The sequence below is a fragment of the Coregonus lavaretus genome, assembly GCF_964263955.1.
Source record: "Coregonus lavaretus genome assembly, chromosome: 3".
Lineage (NCBI taxonomy): Eukaryota > Metazoa > Chordata > Actinopteri > Salmoniformes > Salmonidae > Coregonus > Coregonus lavaretus.
In genome coordinates, this window is record NC_139990.1 from 61,360,316 (window position 1) to 61,381,216 (window position 20,901).

At 47.0% G+C, this 20,901-nt stretch overlaps 1 protein-coding gene across 1 annotated transcript; it reads left to right on the forward strand.

Annotated features, from left to right (window-relative positions):
• Positions 1–439: 439 nt before the first annotated feature.
• LOC311112066 (GON-4-like protein) lies at positions 440–20,881 on the forward strand. Its single transcript, XM_084155046.1, has 31 exons — positions 440–522; positions 1,068–1,324; positions 1,585–1,677; positions 2,769–2,998; positions 3,109–3,183; positions 3,329–3,379; positions 3,473–3,523; positions 3,683–3,781; positions 3,887–4,003; positions 4,290–4,466; positions 5,147–5,354; positions 7,470–7,571; positions 7,698–7,738; positions 7,830–7,951; positions 10,931–11,150; positions 11,357–11,443; positions 11,682–11,874; positions 12,072–12,225; positions 12,453–12,603; positions 12,744–12,860; positions 12,978–15,125; positions 15,314–15,581; positions 15,732–15,895; positions 16,060–16,257; positions 16,498–16,641; positions 16,732–17,028; positions 17,118–17,228; positions 17,321–17,543; positions 19,553–19,877; positions 19,967–20,069; positions 20,186–20,881. Exons 1-31 carry the CDS (start codon positions 509–511, stop codon positions 20,303–20,305), a joined length of 6,660 nt encoding a protein of 2,219 aa, XP_084011172.1. The 5' UTR covers positions 440–508; the 3' UTR covers positions 20,306–20,881.
• The last annotated feature ends 20 nt before the right edge of the window (positions 20,882–20,901 follow it).

Genomic DNA, 20,901 nt, shown 5'->3' on the forward strand with positions numbered 1-20,901 from the left:
CATAGATAGGTTTTTGGAGCATCCATTCCTAGTAGCTCGCAGCTTTGCTGTCATATGGTTGGTTTCAGGTATCAAGGTGCAAGATTATCCAGATCCCTCCAAATAAATAACATGAATAGAGTAATGTTTTGGTGTGTTTTTTTTCTTCTTCTTTTTTTTAAACAAACAACCACGACAAATAATCTAATAAATAATCTAAGTGCGTGTGTGTGCATGTGCGCAATTGTCAATGTTTCCTCCATCCATAAAAACCACAACTGTAAGAAAACAACTTGAAAGATTGTGTGTGGTTAATAACACAAACATTTACTGTAGGATGCTGAACCAACGTGAACTGAATAGCATACCACAACCATTTCACTGCCGATAGCAGGCCTACCGTACTTGAGGTAGGATCTGTAACGCTATTGGAAAATTAACTGGGGATGGATACATGTGTGACACGCGGGAAAGGATGCTGTAAATTATTTGGATATTTGTTTAGCTCGCTAGCTTCTCATGGCACCAAATGCCGATTTGCGGGTAAGTGATACCAATAAAGTTACTACATTTGAAAGGTCTATGTACTGACAACCTAGAAAAGTCGGGCGTCCAGTTTCGAGACACACAAACACACAAGGTTACTTGTTCACAAATATAAGTCGTTAGCCAGTTAGCTAGCAAGCTAATAACAACAACACAAGCTAACTAACGTTACCAAACAACTACATCAGGGTCATTAGCGTGACTTGTATCATAAGATTATTTTAGCTACTAAGAAATGTTTTCTATATCTGTGTTGACTTGGTTGTGTTTTTTGTACTCTAACCTCAGCGCAACCGAGAAAGTGGCACAACTAGCCTGCTAACTTGGCTAGCTAATAACAGCTAGCTAGATAGTAGCTTGGATTGCACACAAATGGGACACAGCTAGCTGTCTTACTCGGCTATATTAATTTTGTCTCGCTAGTAACTACTGCAAATATTTCATCCAATTGTCTTATTCTATAACAAAGTACATTTTACAGTCTGCTAACGTTAGACCCCCTCATGTAACTGTAACGTTAAGCTGTTGTGGTGTTCTTTCAGGTCTCGAAGCATGAAAGCCCAGAAACGCAAATCGAGCACCCCAGAACCACGGCCCATGCGTTCTAAAGCCTTAAAGAGGGATGAGACAACCGGTGCCCCCCAGATCTCCAATGGTGGTCCACTCTGCACTCTCTCTGTTAACAGACATCTCTCCATATCCACCCCAGCTAAGGGAAAGGGCTCTGGGATGACGGTCCCAGATGGGCTGTCACCAAGGAGACACTCTCCCAGGTTCAAGCAGAAGCCTGTTGCTTCAGGTATGGAGGGATGAGAAAGGGAAGGGGGAATGGAGAACTAGAGGGAGGAATGACAAGTAACATATAGTGTGTGTTGCAGAGATATGAAGGGATGTGGGAGTTTGTGTGCAGGGGAATTTCATTGGTTTTACATGCTTTGGTGGTGGGAATGTGATCAACTCCTATCTCATGGAGTATTCATCAGTCTGAATACCTGTACTTGGCTGGTTGGTGGGGAATTTCTCATTGTTAAATCTTTGTTTGTTTTGTGTCTTCTGCAGGCCAGCTTATGAATGGGGAGGATTGTCAGCGATCTCCCAGCCCCTTCGAGGCAGAGGAGGAGGACACAGGACTGGGCCTGGTAATCACCTTAGGTGAGCTTCTCAACTCTGCTTCTTGTGACACGCCAAATAAACAAGACCAATTTCCAAAAACAACCCCCCCCCCCCCCCCCCAAAAAAAAAAACATTTTATTTTGAATAGTAGAATACACAAGTTGCCCTTTTGAAATTTGGTTGTGCATCAGAAGTATTTCTCTTGTTATGTCAGTCACTGACAGTCCCTCAATTAGCCCATGTCAGCAAAATTAAAAAAACGGGTAAGTTATTCTAGCCAGCTATCTAAACTTGTAGTAATCATGGGCCTCCTGTAGCTCAGTTGGTAGAGCATGGCGCTTGCAACACCAGGGTTGTGGGTTCGATTATAATATAATATGCCATTTAGCAGACGCTTTTATCCAAAGTGACTTACAGTCGTGTGCATACATTTTTACGTATGGGTGGTCCCGGGGATCGAACCCACTACCCTGGCGTTACAAGTGCCATGCTCTACCAATTGAGCTACGGGGGGGCAGTATGAAAAAAAAAAAAAGTATGCACTCACTAACTGTAAGTGGCTCTGGATAAGAGCGTCTGCTAAATGACAAAAATGTAATGGTCAAATTAACAACCTGGGGAAATTGCAGGAAATTAGCTATAAAACTGCAATTTGTTCTCTGCCCCATGGCATTTTTTTTTAATTGCATGAAATTAGTTATTAAATTGCTTCTCTCCGCCCCATGACAAAATATGTAGAATTGCAGCAAACTTGCTTTCAAACCCCTTGGCAAAATGCTTTCACACCCCTTGGCAAAATGTGTGGAATTGCAGGAAATTATCTCTCTCCGCTGTCAAGTGGGGGGCCGCTAAAATGTTTTGCTCCCAACAAAATGTCACTTAGTGTCCCCAAAAGGCTAGGGCCTGCTCTGACTGCATGTGTGGGTATGGATGTTGGTACGCAGACCCGCGAGCCACTGAGGAGTTCAGATTTTTTTGTGGCCCCCACCCCCATCAAAGTTGCTCATCCCTGCTCTATAGGAAGTGGACATACCCACCATTTTGGAAACACTGAATCAGATTTCTAGTGTATGATAATTGGATTTCATGTTTCTGTATTGTATAAATTCATTACTTACTTCCGTCTGAAGATGGAGAGGATTGTGGGGGCCAGAGGCTGATGACGAGGAAGAGCAGCTCAAAAATGAAGAGCGCTTTAGACAATGGGCAGGAAGAGGGACACTCCGTGGCTGGAAAAAGGTTGTCGGAAGATTCATCCAGTGACAGCGAGGAGGATGAGTTTGAGCAGCTGGATATGGATCTGGAGAGGAAGTCACAGCAACACAACTTGACCTCTGTCAATGTCCGGACCATCCTCCACGTGAGTTAGCTTGAGTCTCAATCCAGGCAAAAGAGGGGTTAATGCTAACTGCTAAGTACTAATGTTAGTGTTAAAAATGTATGACTGATACTTGTGAATGTTGCCCTCAGGAGGTGATAACCAACGAGCATGTAGTGGCCATGATGAAAGCAGCCATCCAGGAGACGCAGGACCTACCCCTATTTGTGAGTGTCAACATACAGCAAGTAATACTGACAGTACAACTCAGATATTGGTTGCTAATATCACTTGGAGTTGCATGTTTTTAATAATTTCTCTCTCCTCTTCCTGAATTCAATGTTGTTTTTATCTTCTATTTGCTTCCCTCAGGAGCCCAAGATGACCCGCTCCAGACTGAAGGAGGTGGTAGAAAAGGGGGTGGTGAGTGTCCAGTAACACAACTTGCAGCAACCTTTTAATATTTCTTCCTGGGTGCATCTCAATAGTCTAAAGCGGCTTCCTCTTCTCTTGCAGGGCATCCCCACCTGGAATATGTCTCCTATCAAAAGGGCCCTTGAAGTGAAGGTATGTCCCTGTCTCACACAGCGCTAGTGTCATGTCAAATATTTTCTGGTAGCAAAGTCCTTTATTACTCCTCACTATTGTGTGTAGTCTGTTGCTTTGTCTCTCTGTTTCGCTCTTTCCGCTTTCATCTCGCGCCCTACTTCCTCCCCCTCTCCCCAGCCCCCCCAGTTTGTTGACATCCCTCTGGAGGAGGAGGAGGACTCCTCTGATGAAGAGTACTGCCCCGATGAGGATGAGGAGGATGAGACTGCAGAGGAGGTGAGGAAAAGCTCCATCTCTGCTCCATTAGTCAATTCATTTTTGTTCCATCAAAAGTGTGTGCTATATGACTAAGATGTCATGCCTGTGACTTTGTTGTTTCAGATGTTTTGGAGCGACGTGGACAGCACAGCCTCGTCCCCACGATGTGCCCGAGGGGCGCGGCCCAGGACCCCTGGACACTCTGAGTGTGAGGAGGACAGATTTGACAGTCCCAGACAGGTAACACACCGCACCACTGCATTTGAACTTTGATTGAAAGTTATCGAAAGAAAATAAAAAATTAGAAAAAAAACGTTTTTTATTGTCACATGCACAAGTACAGTGAAATATAATACTAAATGTAACACAAGGTAGAACAAAAACACACGAGAAATAGAAATAAGAACACAAGAAAGTAAGTAAACATACTATATACAGGGTCAGAGTTAACTGACTGAGTTAATATTTACAATGTGCACTAGATGAGTAAGAGTTAACTGTAATGTTGGTCTTGGTTTATGTTTAGAAGCCAAGGCAGCCCAGACATCTGAGGGTGGATACTGTTCCTATGGGGCCCCCTCCGCCCCCGTCCTCCACTGGCCCCTCACGACCCCTAAGGGCCCAAGACTGTACCTTCCTGGAGAAGCTTCATGCAGTGGAGGAAGAGCTGGAACTCAGCCCCATCTGCACCGAACCCTTCCAGGTACTGAAACTGTTAAACTATTAATGGATTGCACTTCCGTCACGTGGGCACGTCGTTGCCATTGTTATGAACATTATACAGACGCCGCAGCCATATTGGTGCCCGACTGATGCCCAGTCATTTTGGACGGGGGCTAATTGCCTGTTTAGTCTAAATTACACTACAGTGGCTTGGAAATAGGATGACAGCGCTAAAGTAGGAAAATAATTAGTCCAAACGACTTTTCCATCATTATAATGTCGTCAAACTTACTAATGGCAATGTTGCCATTAGCTAGAAAAGTTCGTCAAAAATAGCTAGCAAAAATGCAGTGCTGTCCCCTCAATCTTGGCTAGCTAGCTAAAGTTATACTGCATCTAAAGTCAATCTGGCGACATCACAATTATGACAAAAGGTTTTCCTACAAATTATTTGCCTCCTTTTGAAATGTCATCGTTTTTTCAAGCCACTGTAATGCACTTTTGATGGCATCTTCATCACCGCCATTGACAAAGCATTGAGTAGAACGTTCATTCGGGCATCAGTCCTCGAACGTTCAAAACAAAATTGTGATGAACTTTACAACCCGTGAATACTAGCAGACTATACTAGGAAATCACCTGACTCTTATCAGGAGACTATTCATCCATATCAGGATCAATGTGTCTGTTTCTTCATTGGTTCCATCTCTCTGTTTCCAGCCTCTGACTGGAGGTGCGGGGTCTAGCCTGGTGGCGTGTCGTACCCGCTCCAAACGGACCCTGAGGAACGTGCCCCTGGGCAAGCTGGAGGCGGAGCTACATGCCCCTGACATCACGCCTGACATGTACGACTACAGCTTGGCCCTGGAGGACCGCGACTGGAGCGAGTGGCTGCAGGGCCTCATGACATCCGACATGGAGAATGAAGGTTAGGAGTCAAAGAAAGGGATGATGGGGGAGAGGGAGGGTTCAAGGATGGGCGATGTACTATAGAAATGGAATGGTCCAATCATGTAGAAACCAATGCAATAGGATTTTACGCTGTTGCATATGGAACACATCATTCTCAAAAATGGGCCATGGATTCAGTTTTTTGGGAGCAAATACTTTATTAGTGAAATACACAAAAGTTGGCACTCCTCCAAACACTGAAAAGTGTCAAGCAGGCAGACGGAGACAGATGGGGCTGCATTTAACCTGTGTGTGTACACATGTTTTATGGGAGGTGTGTGTGTGTATTGCCGGTTTAATTGCTCTCGGTCTGTTTGCTCTGTCATGTTTTGCTCATTTTGACCTTTCCCCCACTTCTGGTCTCCTCCTGTTTGTCTCCCCCACTCTGCCTCCCTCTGCCTCATCTCGCTCACTTCTTCTTCACTGGTTATGGTTGTGTTGACAGCCCTTTTACCCTTAGGGCATATACAGTGGCTTGCGAAAGTATTCACCCCCCTTGGCATTTTTCCTATTTTGTTGCCTTACAACCTGGAATTAAAATGGATTTTTTGGGGGTTTGTATCATTTGATTTACACAACATGCCTACCACTTTGAAGATGCAAAATATATTTTCTTGTAAAACAAGACAAATAAACAGAACTTGAGCGTGCATTACTATTCACCCCCCCCCCGTCCCCCGTCCCCCCGTCAATACTTTGTAGAGCCACCTTTTGCAGCAATTACAGCCGCAAGTCTCTTGGGGTATGTCTCTATAAGCTTGGCACATCTAGCCACTGGGATTTTTGCCCATTCTTCAAGGCAGAACTGCTCCAGCTCCTTCAAGTTGGATGGGTTCTGCTGGTGTACAGCGATCTTTAAGTCATACCACAGATTCTGAATTGGATTGAGGTCTGGGCTTTGACTTGGCCATTCCAAGACATTTAAATGTTTCCCCTTAAACCACTTGAGTTTTGCTTTAGCAGTATGCTTAGGGTCATTGTCCTGCTGGAAGGAGAACCTCCGGCCCAGTCTCAAATCTCTGGAAGACTGAAACAGGTTTCCCTCAAGAATTTCCATGTATTTAGCGCAATCCATCATTCCTTCAATTCTGACCAGTTTCCCAGTCCCTGCCGATGGAAAAACAGGGTGATGAGAGGTGTTGGGTTTGCGCCAGACAGTGTTTTCCTTGATGGCCAAAAAGCTCAATTTTAGTCTCATCTGACCAGAGTACCTTCTTCCATATGTTTGGGGAGTCTCCCACATGCCTTTTGGCGAACACCAAACGTTTTTGCTTACTTTTTTCTGGCCACTTTTCCGTAAAGCCCAGCTCTGTGGAGTGTACAGCTTAAAGTGGTCCTATGGACAGATACTCCAATCTCCGCTGTGGAGCTTTGCAGCTCCTTCAGGGTTATCTTTGGTCTCTTTGTTGCCTCTCTGATTAATGCCCTCCTTGCCTGGTCCGTGAGTTTTGGTGGGTGGCCCTCTCTTGGCAGGTTTGTTGTGGTGCCATATTCTTTCCATTTTTTAAATAATGGATGTAATGGTGCTCCGTGTGATGTTCAAAGTTTTGGATATTTTGTTATAACCCAACCCTGATCTGTACCTCCACAACTTTGTCCCTGACCTGTTTGGAGAGCTCCTTGGTCTTCAAGGTGCCGCTTGCTTGGTGGTGCCCCTTGCTTAGTGGTGTTGCAGACACTGGGGCCTTTCAGAACAGGTGTATATATACTGAGATCATGTGACACTTAGATTGCACACAGGTGGACTTTATTTAACTAATTATGTGACTTCTGAAGGTAATTGGTTGCACCAGATCTTATTTAGGGGCTTCATAGCAAAGGGGGTGAATACATATGCACGCACCACTTTTCCGCTATTTATTTTTTAGAATTGTTTGAAATAAGTTATTTTTTTCATTTCACTTCACCAATTTGGACTATTTTGTGTATGTCCATTACATTAAATTACAGGTTGTAATGCAACAAAATAGGAAAAACGCCAAGCGGGATGAATACTTTTGCAAGGCACTGTATCTTTCTTCACTTTTAAACAGTTTAAAATAAATGTTTCTCTGTGTCTCTCGCTACCTCCGCCTTCTCTTTTCTCTCGCAGAAGAGGGTGATGATGATGATGACCCAGAGTATAATTTCCTGGAGGATCTGGATGAGCCTGACCGAGAGGACTACAGGAACGACCGGGCTGTACGCATCACCAGTGAGTCTCTCATAATGTTTCCATACATCAATCCTAACCACAGATATATGGGGGCCTGGTAAATTCCATTTGTTTAATTTAAGGAAAAAAATAAACCAACCTATTTCCTTTCTCCCTCTCTTTCAGAAAAGGAAGTGAACGAGCTATTGGAGGAGCTTTTTGAGACGGTGAGGAGGATTATGGGATCATATCTGCAAGTCTCTCTTTTCAAAAATCTATTGTCTTTTTCTGAATCTCACTGTCTTTTAACCCCTTTAGTTCCAGGATGATGAGCTAATAGTGAATGGGCAGGATGACGATGGGCAAGAAGAAGATGAAGAGAGGGAGAAGGCAGCTCCACCCCCGAGCGCTCCTCAATTCAACGTTCCACAAGCTATTCGGTATGATTCCACCCTATCCCTCTCCCTGTTTCTCTCAGGAAAGAAAGGGCTTTCAAAAAGTGTACCGCAAACCCAGTAAGTAAGTAGCCTTGAGCCGGAACAGCTCGTAGGAGCAGATCTCCTGTTTCTGTAGCATGAGGCAGCTTGATGTACAAGTAGACCCCCTGGACAGGACGCTAGTCTATCTCCTTAATGCTGAGTGCCAAGCAGATGCGCATTGGGTCCCATTTTTACACTCTTTGGTATGACTCGGCCGGGAATCGAACCCCCAACCTTCCAATCTCAGGGTGGACACTAACCACAAGGTCACTGAGTTGGTCCACCAACCCAGTACCCCATATTAATAGTGACATTGAGCTTTTAATGCAGTGCAAACAACAAGAGGAAGCAACTAGACTTTTGAGATGCGCTTATGTTTCATAAAATAGCATTATGATGAGCCATATAATCCATTGTTTCCTGGTCCTCCTTGAGTCAACAGTGCTATCTATCCCAGCACTTAATGGATGTGAATGTGTGACAGTTTAGCTCACCCTTGCTTCCTTTTTCTACACACACACACACACGGTCCTCCTCTTGTTGACTTTGTGCTGGTTGGTGAGCCAAGTTGGCCATCTGTCGTATGTGTTATGAACAACTGCAGGATACATGACTGCAGCCGCCCATGCGTTTGAGCCTATCCATCTATGACATTCTAGGAATTACTTGAAATGACGTACACACACACCAAGGCCTCCCTTCGGGACAGAGCAGCAGAGGGGTGCTGTATCTGCTTGGGTAGGGAGGCAGAGAAATGCTCTGGTGTTTTCTCTTCCTCTGAAGTGTCAGGAGGTGGACAGAACACACAGTAGAGCTACAATCCACACTAACACACAGGACTCACATTGGAGCTACAGCAACTCACACTTACTAACAAAAGACACACACACACACACCGCTAACAAACTCACTTTGTGTCTCTCACACACTCCCAGTGCGCCAGGTGTTCAGTAGATGGTTGGCACCTGTGCCCACTTTGATGTTTGAACTGTGCGTCTGTTGAGAGGTTTCTGTGTGTGCGACGTGCCATTTTCAGGCCACTTCTCTGAACTGACGGGAGCAGAGAGCGCTTTACTTCCTTCCAGCAACCCTCCACACACGTACACACACACCTGTTTGCGTTACTGTGTCCTGGTCCTGGCTGTAATGGGTGTCTCTAAATGTTAACGATGCAGTATGACGTGGGGAAGACAGGTTTTTCCACACTGTGTGGAGTCTGGGCTCTGTGACAGTGCTACCACTACTGACTCAGCAACGTTAGGAAAAGTAGAAGAGGATAATGGAGGTGTGTAGAGAGTGTTAAGTCTCTCCACAGTGATTTCAGTCTACGCAAGCGGAGTTACGCTTTCGTCGCGTGCCAAAAGTTCAGCCGCACAAAAGTACATGGAGAGCTACGCAAACGAACCTCCATCGGATTCGTTGTGTAGACTGTAGAGCCTTTTTAAGCAGTATATTTCATAATCCAAACTGAACAAAAATATAAACGCAACATTTCAAGTTTTGGTCCCATGTTTCATGAGCTGAAATAATAGATCCCAGAAATGTTCCATATGCACAAAAAGCTTATGTCTCTCAAATTGTGTGCACAAATGTGTTTACATCCCTGTTAGTGAGCATTTCTCCTTTGCCACGATACTCCTGACAGGTATGGCATATCAAGAAGCTGATTAAACAGCATGATCATTACACAGGTGCACCTTGTGCTCGGGACAGTAAAAGGCCACTCTAAAATGTGCAGTTTTGTCACACAACACAATGCCACAGATGTCTCAAGTTTTGAGGGAGCGTGCAATTGGCATGCTGACTGCAGGAAGGAAGTGAATTGAATGTTCATTTCTCCACCATAAGCTGCCTCCAACGTCATTTTATAGAATTTGGCAGTATGTCCAACCGGCCTCACAACCGCAAACCACGTGTAACCACGCCAGCGCAGGAACTCTACATCTGGCTTCTTCACCTGCATGATCATCTGTGACCAGCCACCTGGACAGCTGATGAAACTGAGGAGTATTTCTGACTGTAATAAAGCCCTTTTGTGGGGAAAAACATATTCTGATTGGCTGGGCCTGGCTCCCCAGTGGGTGGGCCTATGCCCTCTCAGGCCCACCCATGGCTGCGCCCCTGCCCAGTCTTGTGAAATCCATAGATTAGGGCCTAATGAATTTATTTCAATTGACTGATTTCCTTCTATGAACTGGAACTCAGTAAAATCTTTGAAATTGTTGCATGTTCAGTTTATATTTTCATTCAGTATAATTCCAGTCAAGTGTGTCTTCAGTCCCATGGGACACATGTACCGATAATTTTTTGGGATAATGTCTGCTAAATGACCATAATCGAATGCCAGCCAGTGTCCAGAGGTTGGGGATGGTGAGAAGCCTGAAACAAGACTGCACAGCAGAGGTGTGCAGTGATGAGGATCATAGGGAGGACTACTCCCTACAAGGCTATTCTTAAATTGTTATTGAAATGTGGTGTGCTTTCTGGCGCCACATGACTGTTGTAGATTCACCCAATGGGTACTTCATTTTGGTAGTAGTGAAGGAGTAGCTAGCTAGCTACACCTAACGTTACTACGGAGTCCATGAACTGCAGTAGCTGAGCTCAAACTTCATCCGAGCCCTACTATGGAGAAGCCACACAGACAGCAGGGACAGCGAGACACCTTGATGACACCGTGCTGCCTGCCTGCCATCTTTGCTTGCTCTTCCCTTATGACCACCTTCCTCCGATGACCATTCAAGCCATGAACTTTCCCCACCCTCTCATGACCTTCCATCTCATGAATGATCCTATTCTAAATGGCTTGTCTTTTTTGTTGCTTTAAAGCACTTTGAGATTATTTATGTAATGAATAGTGCTATAAAAGTTTAAATTATTATTATGTCATCAATATGATTATTATTCCCCTTCCTGACCCCTGCCTTCTGATCTCTGCAGGTTTCAGGAGCCACTAGCTAACATGCTAACAGAGAGGCGGCGTACTGTGAGGGAGCAGATGGAGGCTCTGCAGCAGCGGAGAGCCCTCCAGGAGACCCCTGGCCGTTCCACCCCCGTCGTCACGGGATCACCCCCCATGGTGCTGCTGCCACCTCTGCCTTGCCCCGCCCTCATGCTCGACCACACCCAGAAACTACAGCTGCAGCAGCAAGTCCAACAGGTAGGCAGGCTCGCTCGTAAAACCTCATTTTAAAAGAACTGAGGAAGTGAAGTTGGTGGAATATAACATTAGATTTTTCAAGTTGCTTTATTATTGACACCAATAATTGACACCAATAATGTTAATTCCTCTCTAAATGTTGAAATATTGACACATGACACTGGTAGACTCACTGACCCCCTTGTCTGTTTTGTCTCTCTGTTCAGCACATCCAGCTGCTGACCCAGGTACACCTGCTGTGCAGCCCTGTGGAGGCCCTGCACCACAAGGCCCACACCACCAAACAATACCTGGTGAGTTACTGAGGCAGTCTCTCTCTCTGTCTCTCTTGCTCTCCTCTCTCATGCTCCCTCCCTCTCTCTCACCTTTCTTTCTTCTCTCTCTCTCTGTCTTGTTCTCTCTCTTTCCTCTCCTTTCTCCCCTCTCTCCCTGTTGCCTTCCCTCCCGCTCTCTCTCCACCCTTCTCAAGTCTTAGTCTTCCATTCCTTCCCTCCATCTCCTCATCCCTCTCTCTGTGTGCCCCCCACCCAGGAGGAGCTCCAGTCGTTTGCCCAGAGTGAGGAGGCGATCAGGTCAGTCCGGGACCCAGGCTTCAGCAGCATCTTCAGGGCCTGTAACCTCCAGGGGGCACTGTCTCTGGTCCAGGAGCAGGAGAGCTCTGTCTCACAATCTGCTCCTTCTCCTCCAACCCCCTCAGCCAGGCCTCAAACACACTCTAACAATGGTAATGAACAGGGAGGTCTAGTGTGTGTATGTGTGTAGTTCATATGTAATGTAAAGACGTGAGTGTCTGAACTGTATGTACTAAAGATAGTGTCTTTGTAAATGGTATCGATAGCCTGTGTGTAGCTGTTTGGTGTTATCTATATGTGTCAGAGGGTGGGTTTAGTGAATTGCCTGATGTTGTGGTTGTCCCTGCAGTGCGTACATACCCTCTGCTGTCTGCTGAGACGGCCTGGCTGTTCGCCACCCGCTCCGTCTTCCTCTACCCAGAGCTCCTGCCCCACTGCAGCCTGGACCCCGCACTGCACCCCCCACGCACCAAGAACAACTTCTACACACGCGGAGAGGACAGGTACACGTGCACTCACACACATTTACACATGCTGCACGTCCTGAAATGAGAGGGTCTGTCTCTCTAGCTAGCTCCAAAACCGTTCATTGACCTTTCACCGACATAGTTGGAACTATGAGGACCTATGTCATCTTTACTGCTACAACCAAGCATCAAATTCCTCCTTGCATGTTTGAATGTTAGACTAAAAACTAGATATTTACTCACAATGTGGATTTTTGTTCCAGACTCATTGTACTGGGGCTGAAGCACTTCAGCCAGACAGAGCTCCCCTACCAGCTCATGTGTCGCTACCTCATCCGTACCAAGAAGCAGGACCAGCTACGCTCCCGTGTCAAGGAGCTGTGTGGCCCCAAGACATCTGACAACACTATCAAGGTGTGGACCTCACAACTCATTGATACTTATCAGTCTTAATGTTTTGATCATGCCTTGATGTAACCACCTATTGCCATGTTGGGTGGACCATGAAACCATGGGAAAGATAGAGCTTTATCTGTTATTTTCTTCTCTCTCAGTTGTACTGTCAGCACAACATAGTTCCTGCCATGCAGGAGACCTGTGGCAAGGTGATGCCAGGGGAGGAGCGCCCCCCAGTGGAGAGAGAGATGTCCGTCATGCCCAACTGGCTACTGGTACAAAACTCACCACCACCACCACTATCAGTATTAGAAAATGTGTCATTCTCCATTTTACTTCCCTATTACTACTAATAGGTACTAATTCCTATGTAAATTGTTTCTCCTCTATAGAAGAGTCTACCATTCATCCACAGGGGGGTGATGGAGTATAATAAACCATCCAGAATACCTCCGCCTCCTCCAGCACCCCCTTACACCTTCCCCAATGGGACGCGATATCCCCCATCTCTCCCTAGAAATGTCACTCTGCGCCTACACCCCTGCATGAACTACAAAGGCGAGCGCCCAGCCATCGCCCCCAAACCTCGTCCCTTCTACGCTTTCACCCGTTCTGCCCCCCTTCCGCCCCTAGCCAAAGCCCCGCCAGATACACTCCGCTTTCTGCCTCATGTTCCTGGACCTATCCCCTCGCAAGGGGTCATCCTATTGGCCAAGGCCCCCAGCACTCCAATCCGAAGGGCCCTGCCATTGTCCCAGGCTCCTGTCACTCCTGCCCATAGAGCAGTGCCATTGGTCCAGGTCTCACCCTCCATCCCAATGGGAGTCCCCCTCTTTGGTCAGGGTGTGGTCACAGCGTGTGTGATGCAAACGAGGCCCAATCAAACAGAGAAAAAAACACCCTTCCGGGCTCCGCTTCGCAATCTGCTGCCCATCCAGCCAGCTACCCCAAAGCCATCACCCCCATCCCCCCTGTTTGCTCTTCCAGCAGAGAATGGTGGTACTCCCTCATTGGTCACTAACTCTGCCCGTCGTGCCTGTGCTGCTCCAAGATTGGCCAAGCGGCCCTCACGCTCCACCCCTTCCCACCAGGACACTCAGGCTAAGACCAGAGCAGCTCTCGCCCGTACTCTGTCCAGGCCCCTCCTAGCTGCCCCACCCAGCTTGGAAGTTTCCCTGAACTATCCCCCCACACCCCCGGATAGCAGGCTCCAGCGCAAGTCTAGCCCTGTGTTCTTCTCTCACACGCCCTCTCCTCCTCTTATCATCAAAACCAGCTCTATGAACCCCTCCCTGGACAATCAGAACAGCGACTGGGGGCAACCAATCCATGCAGAGGTCAAAGATGAAGTTGGGTTTGACCCATCCTTAACCTACTCCCAGAACCTGTCTGGATACACTCCGAATGCTACAAATACAGATGCTTTTACACTCCAGTCTAGCAGCTCCAATGCCATTATGTCTCCGTCAATCATCCAGAGCCTCTCACCCCCTAAGAATGACCAGTATGTACTGGTACAAACTGCGGCCCATGGTTCTACTCAAATGCTTTGGGTGCCTAAAAACTGCCTGGTCTCAAACGGGTCCGTGTCATCCACTGCTTCAGAGAATGTGTTTCACCGGTCTGAAAGCCTTCCTTTTGGTCTGTCGCCTGCACCCCAACTCAATATTACTGGGTTAACGAATGGCATACCTTCCTGCCTCTCGCCACTCACCACTTTACCTAATGGCACCCAGGGCTACCAGCAAGCACTGAGTGTCCGGTTGCCCAGCGACAGTGTTCTGACCAGCGGAGACGCTCCCGGGTCGAGTTTAGAGGAGCAGCTGCACCGATTGGTGGAGGGATTACGGGAAGATGGGGAGAAGGAGGGATGGGGGGATGTGGAGGGTCCTCTCCTGACACTTTCTGAGTCGTCCTCTGGGAGCCCCTGCTCCAGCCTGGAAAGCCATGCTGATGCCCTGGAGAGAATGATGGTTGGTGAGATGGAGGAAGGGGAGGATGGGGTGAAGAAGAAGAGGATAGGGGGAGAAGAGAGGAGAGAGGTGGGGTTAGAAAGGTGGTGCATGGCAGCTACATCAACGCACAGACCTGACATACCACCTGAGGGAAATCGTGGTGAAGAGGATGAGCGATGGGAAGAAGAGGAGGGAGAGTGTGGTGTGCATGGCATGGGCATGCTGAGTGGAAGGACTGTAGCACAGGAACAAACTGGAGGAGGAGAGAAGAATGATGGAGAAGAGGGTGACCAAAGAGAAGGAGACAGTGGAGGAGAGGAGGAGAGAAATGGAGGTAGGGAGAGAAACGGAGAGCAGGGTGGAGATGGAAAGGGAAGTGGAGAGGGGGAGGGAGCGGGAGAAAGAGATGGAGGACAGAACGGAGGAGGAGAGAAGGATGGAGAGAAAGACGGGGATGGAGAGCAGGAGAGGCAAGGGGAGGAGGAGGAAGAGGAGGACTTTGATGACCTTACTCAGGATGAAGATGAAGAGGAAGTGATGTCATCAGCCTCAGAGGAGTCTGTTCTCTCAGTGCCCGAGCTGCAGGTACATGATTTAAAAGTTTAAGTCTGACTTTTTTTGGCATGAAAGTAGCATAAGGTTACCTGTTCAGACAGCTAGCTAATTTTCCTATTTTTACAACATTCTACCTTAATATATCTAGAAAGTTATGAATATTCTCTTCATTAGTTCTCCATTAGCCTGCTAACAGTCGCCCACCATCCATCCCACAGGAGACCATGAAGAAGCTGACATGGCTGGCCTCAGAGGGGAGGCTTTGTGACTCTGAGGAGGACAACTCTCCAAACTCCCCCACCTCACCCAACTCCCCCGTCTCCCAGAACTCCCAGGAGGAGAACTCTGAGGAGGAGGAGGGGCCCACCAAGGGGGAGGAGCTTGAGTCTGGGGACGGCAGGGTCAGTAAGGTCCCTGGAGAGGAGGACGTGCCCCCTGGGGAGGGAACCCCCAGAGCCAGTGGGAAGGGAGCTGGACGCGGCAGAGGTCAGTCTCAGGTCTAGGGGTGATGGAGACCCACTACAAAATGTTTTCATGTTCTCAGAAATGGTCTACTAAGTATTCAGTTCCATATGAGTACTAATTATAATCCTTGTTTTGTATCTTCTCTCTTTTCCTGTGGTTGGGTACCCTCAGGGCGAGGCAGGCCTCCTCCTCGCAGTCTGAGGCGTAGTCGTCGTCCAGAGCGAGACAGTAAGGACACGTCCAAGCTGCTGCTGCTCTATGACGACCACATTCTAGACAACGACCCCCTCAGAGAGAGCAAGGACATCGCCTTTGCACAGGCCTACCTCAACAGGGTAAGGAACAAAAATGGATTTGTTTTTTTGTAAAGTGGATTTTGGATCTCGGGTAGCATACTCTAAATGACATACTTCAAAACAAGTTGCATAGCATTAGTAGCAGTTATCCAATAAAACAAAAAAGGTCAACTTTAACCCTTGACCCCATCTTCCTCCTTCAGGTACGGGAAGCCCTACAGGATGTACCTGGTAAGATTGAGGAGTTCTTGGGGCTGCTATATGAGTTTGAGCAGCTGGGTGAGGGGCGCAGCGCAGTGGAGCTCTTCTCCCAGCTCCGTCCTGTCCTGGGGGAATGGCCAGACCTCCTCAGAGACTTTGCTGCCTTCCTCCTCCCGGAGCAGGCTTTGGAGTGTGGCCTGGTAAGGATGACATCACAGCCGCTTATCACTTCATATTGGATATTTTCATAGATGCTTATTCAGGTACTTATTAAGGATCAGGCTCAATGTAACAGAACGTTCATATATAAATATAATTATGTAGATTTTTTTTTTTTTTTTTTTATGTAGCCGAATACATTGTAGTGAATCTGCAAAGTTCTAACTGCTGAATAAGCCATTAATACTCTTCAACTATGTGATGTTTTCTGTCCTGTCCAGTTTGAGGAGCAGCAGGCATTTGAGCGCAGTCGATGCTTCCTGAGGCAGCTGGAGATTAGTTTTGGGGAAAACATGTCTCACTACCAGAAAATCGTACGTGCTCTGCAGGGGGGACCTGGCCTCAGTCCTGCCAGCATAGAGGAGGTATGTCAGTATTCTACACCATTCACATTAGTTGTCACCACAGTAAACCAATGTTAAATCACCAATGTAATCCACCTCTGCTTTCTACAGCTTAAAGCACAGATGTCCTCCCTCCTGAAAGGCCACACCCACTTGCAAGGGGAATTCTGGGTATTCTTTGACGAGCTCCGCCCACCCTCAGCCCGTCCAGGGCAGTTTGAGGAGGCTTGTTGGCTGGAGGAGGCAGGGGGCGGAATAGACGGAGGCGAGGGTGTTGGCTTGGGGTCAGGGGGAGGGGCAAGTGGTGGTTTTGAAGAAGTGACCCTCCCTGATCTAGAGGAAGAAGAGATTCCACCAATGACCCGGCGCAGCCGGAGGAGGAAGATCGGTTCTCATGGCATCTACAAGGTTTGATGAAATGTGGACGGTGTAGTTAGTTGATTTCTAATTGCATTTGCAATTATGATTCTGATTTGGCTGGTTGTCTTCCTTCACAGGAATGTGATTGGCCAGAAAAGGACTGCTTCTGCCTCTGTCATGGTGCCAGCCATGATGCCAAGCTTCGCAGACACAAGAGGAAAGGATGCTCTCGCTGCCACGGCAACAAGGTAGCCTCATAGTCTAGTGTTTTGTTGTTCTAAACTGCCTGTGAATAAAATGAGTGAGAGTTATGGAGATGTGACATGCGTTCTTCTCTCAGGCCTCTGATGGCGTCTCCAGGGCAATGAAGAGCCTTGACCCCTTGTACCCCACGGCAACCAGCCCCACTGCCGACCTCCACACTGAGACAGGCGGGGAGGAGAGGGAGGAAGAGAGGGAAGACGAGAAAGAGGAGGAGAGGGAGGAAGATAAAGAGGAGGAGCAAGAGGTGGACGCTGAAGTAAAAGATGAAGTCGACAGTGGGGCCAACAGTCCACATTCTGGTAAGAATTGCACTTCCTTTGCTGTGTGAATTAATGTTGTTGTCATTATTTGGTAAAAAGCAACTAAAGTAAAACCGATCTACATAAGTAATGGCTGAAAAACATTGTATGTTACCTATAGAATGCAAAACTTTAAAGAGCGACTGGCCCTAAAAAGCAACTTCTTGGGCCTCCTGAGTGGCGCAGTGGTCTAAGGCACTGCATCGCAGTACTAGAGGCGTCACTACAGACCTGGGTTCGATCCCGGGCTGTATCACAACCGGCCGTGATCGGGAGTACCATAGGGCGGCGCACAATTGGCCCAGCGTCGTCCGGGTTAGGGGAGGGTTTGGCCAGGGGGGCTTTACTTGGCTCATCGCGCCCTTGTGGTGGGCCGGGCGCCTGCAGGCTGACCTCGGTCATCAGTTGAATGGTGTTTCCTCTGACACATTGGTGCGGCTGGCTTCCGGGTTAAGCGGGCGGGTGATAAGAAGCGCGGTTCATCGGGTCATGTTTCGACCTTCACCTCCCGAGCCCGTTGGGGAGTTGCAGCGATGAGACAAGATCGAAATTGGGGAGAAGTTTTTTTTATGTGGCATCGATATGAGTCATAAAGTCAGTCTTGTCCAAAACTGAGATTTGCTAGATGATAGGAACAAATTGTATGTCACAGAATGAAGGGTACTGTTTTCCTTGGTTTGGGTTTATTTCAATCCTGCCCACAGCTGGTAGCACCCAAGTAATCATCAATTCGGAGCAGCTGCAGGCGACCTGATTGTAATGCCTATGGTCAATTTGGTTTGACATTCAATATCCCTATGGGGCTAGTTGGGGACCATGAGTAAATGTCACATTGTACACGGGACACATTTTTACATGTCAATGGTGCCATATTTCTATGACTTAACCTCAAACCAACTATACATTTTAGAATTGGGTATACAAATATTGGAAGCATTTAATGAGACAACTAAAAGATGTACAACGTTAAAATATTGTCCCATTTCCATTGTGTAATTCATTGACTGTCCCTGACTAGCCCCAGAGAGGCTATTCAATGTCAAACCAACTTTGCCACAGTCGCACACCAGCCGGCTGAAGTTAAATAGCGAAATAAGTTTGCTAGCACTAGCTAGCCTAGACGACTTCAAGACCTGGTCAAGTTATCTATACTGAACAAAAATATAGATGCAACATGCAACAATTTCAAAGATTTTACTGAGTTACAGTTCATATAAGGAAATCAGTCAATTGAAATAAATTCATTAGGCCCTAATCTATGGATTTCACATGACTGGGAATACAGATATGCATCTGTTGGTCACAGATACCTTTACAAAAAAAAGGTAGGGGCGTGGAACAGAAAACCCGTCAGTATCTGGTGTGACCACCATTTGCCTCATGCAGCGTGAAACATCTCCTTCGCATAGAGTTGATTAGGCTGTTGGTTGTGGCCTGTGGAATGTTGTCCCACTCCTCTTCAATGGCTGTGTGAAGTGGCTGGATATTGGCGGGAACTGGAACACGCTGTTGTTCACGTCGATTCAGAGCATCCCAAACATGCTCAATGGGTGACATGTCTGGTGAGTATGCAGGCCATTGAAGAAATTGGACATTTTCAGCTGCCAGGAATTGTGTACAGATCCTTGCAACATGGGGCCGTGCATTATCATGCTGAAACATGAGGTGATGGCGTCGGATGAATGGCACGACAATGGGCCTCAGGATCTCGTCACAGTATCTCTGTGCATTCAAATTGCCATTGATAAAATGCAATTGTTGTCCGTAGCTTATGCCTGCCCATACCATAACCCCACTGCCACCATAGGGCACTCTGTTCACAATTTTGACATCAGCAAACCGCTTGCCCACACAGCGCAATACACGTGGTGGTGATGGCCGATTGGACGTACTGCCAAATTCTCAAAAAGAGGCAGAGTGAAGCTGAAAAACTAGGGCCAAATCAGGAAGTTCAGCCCCCTTTTAAACTTTTTCACACATTGCAGATAAACAACCATTATGCTTTTCAGAAGAGCAAGGAGCCCCTTCATGGGAGGGTCCTGGGGAAGGCTCACTCCCCCTCCCTGAGGAGAAGGAAGAGGAAGATGACGAAATTGAGGAGGATGAGGAAGAATGGAACGATGGGGAGAGAGAACACAGCCCCTCGCCAAAGAAGAGTAAGGGGGATGGAGAAGGCTCTGGGGTGTCTGATGGCCCCCCAACACCCCTTAGCGGGGAGATGGAGAACCCCCTGACCCCCCTGCAGCCTTGTCCCAGCCCCCCTTCCGATCCCCCTGTGTGTGCTAAAAACATCTCCCTCACTGCCAGTGGGGAGAAGGTCATACTCTGGACAAGGTGAGAGAGACAAGCCTGAAAATGTTTGGTCTTTGTTTAATGTTTTAAAAGGTTTTTGTTAAAGAGTGATAATCCTCTTTGGGTTACAGGGAGGCTGACCGTGTCATTCTAACCACCTGTCAGCAGCAAGGTGCCAATCGGAGTACTTTCCAGGCAATTTCCACCCAACTTGGCAATAAGACACCCAATGAGGTGAAGCTTGTTTTTTGTAACAAACTATAAAAGATCCAACAGTAATGCACTTGTTAAATTCTTGGCTTGTGAAATGAACCCTAGTCCACTGACTCCTTTACCTCTCTCTTGTCCAGGTGTCTCGGCGGTTTCGGGACCTGATGCGCCTGTTCCACACCGCTGCCCGCCAGGTCAACTTAGAGGACGATGCTGTGGCCACTGAACAGCAGATAGTCACAGACAAGGAGCAGGACTGAACTGGACAGAATTAACCCAAAAAGGACAGAACCAAGTTCAGACACTTCTACACATGAGGACAGTCAGAGAGGAGCAGAGAAGATACTTGTGACTGCAGTATATTCATACCACATAAAAACTATTCCACAAACCAGTTCAAGGCTGGGGAAATCTGGAAGCAACATTGAGGGGATATGAACGCTGTTAATAAACTCATATCAGAATCACCTGAGGCTTCACTGAGCTGAAGCAACACCAGCAGCTCGAAAGAAAATTGAAGCTTTTCAATTTTACCAGAACCAATGTTAACAGTGAGCACTGTGTAACTGTACATTACTAATTTATTGAAAGAAATACAACCTTTGTCTAAAAGTTATCACTCAAATGCACTACTGAGGGACAAGGGAACATAGTCTCTTAGTGTAGCAAAAGTTGTATAAATACACAATTCGGCATGTCCAAGAATGTACATGTTTTGTATACTTTTTTTAATTCCCAGAGTTGTGCATGTATGGCACAATATGGGAAATATGCACGGTAATAATACCTGTATAAGAGTTTTATATTTGATACAAAATAAACTTAATTTATCCGTTTGCTTTTTTGATTAATTATT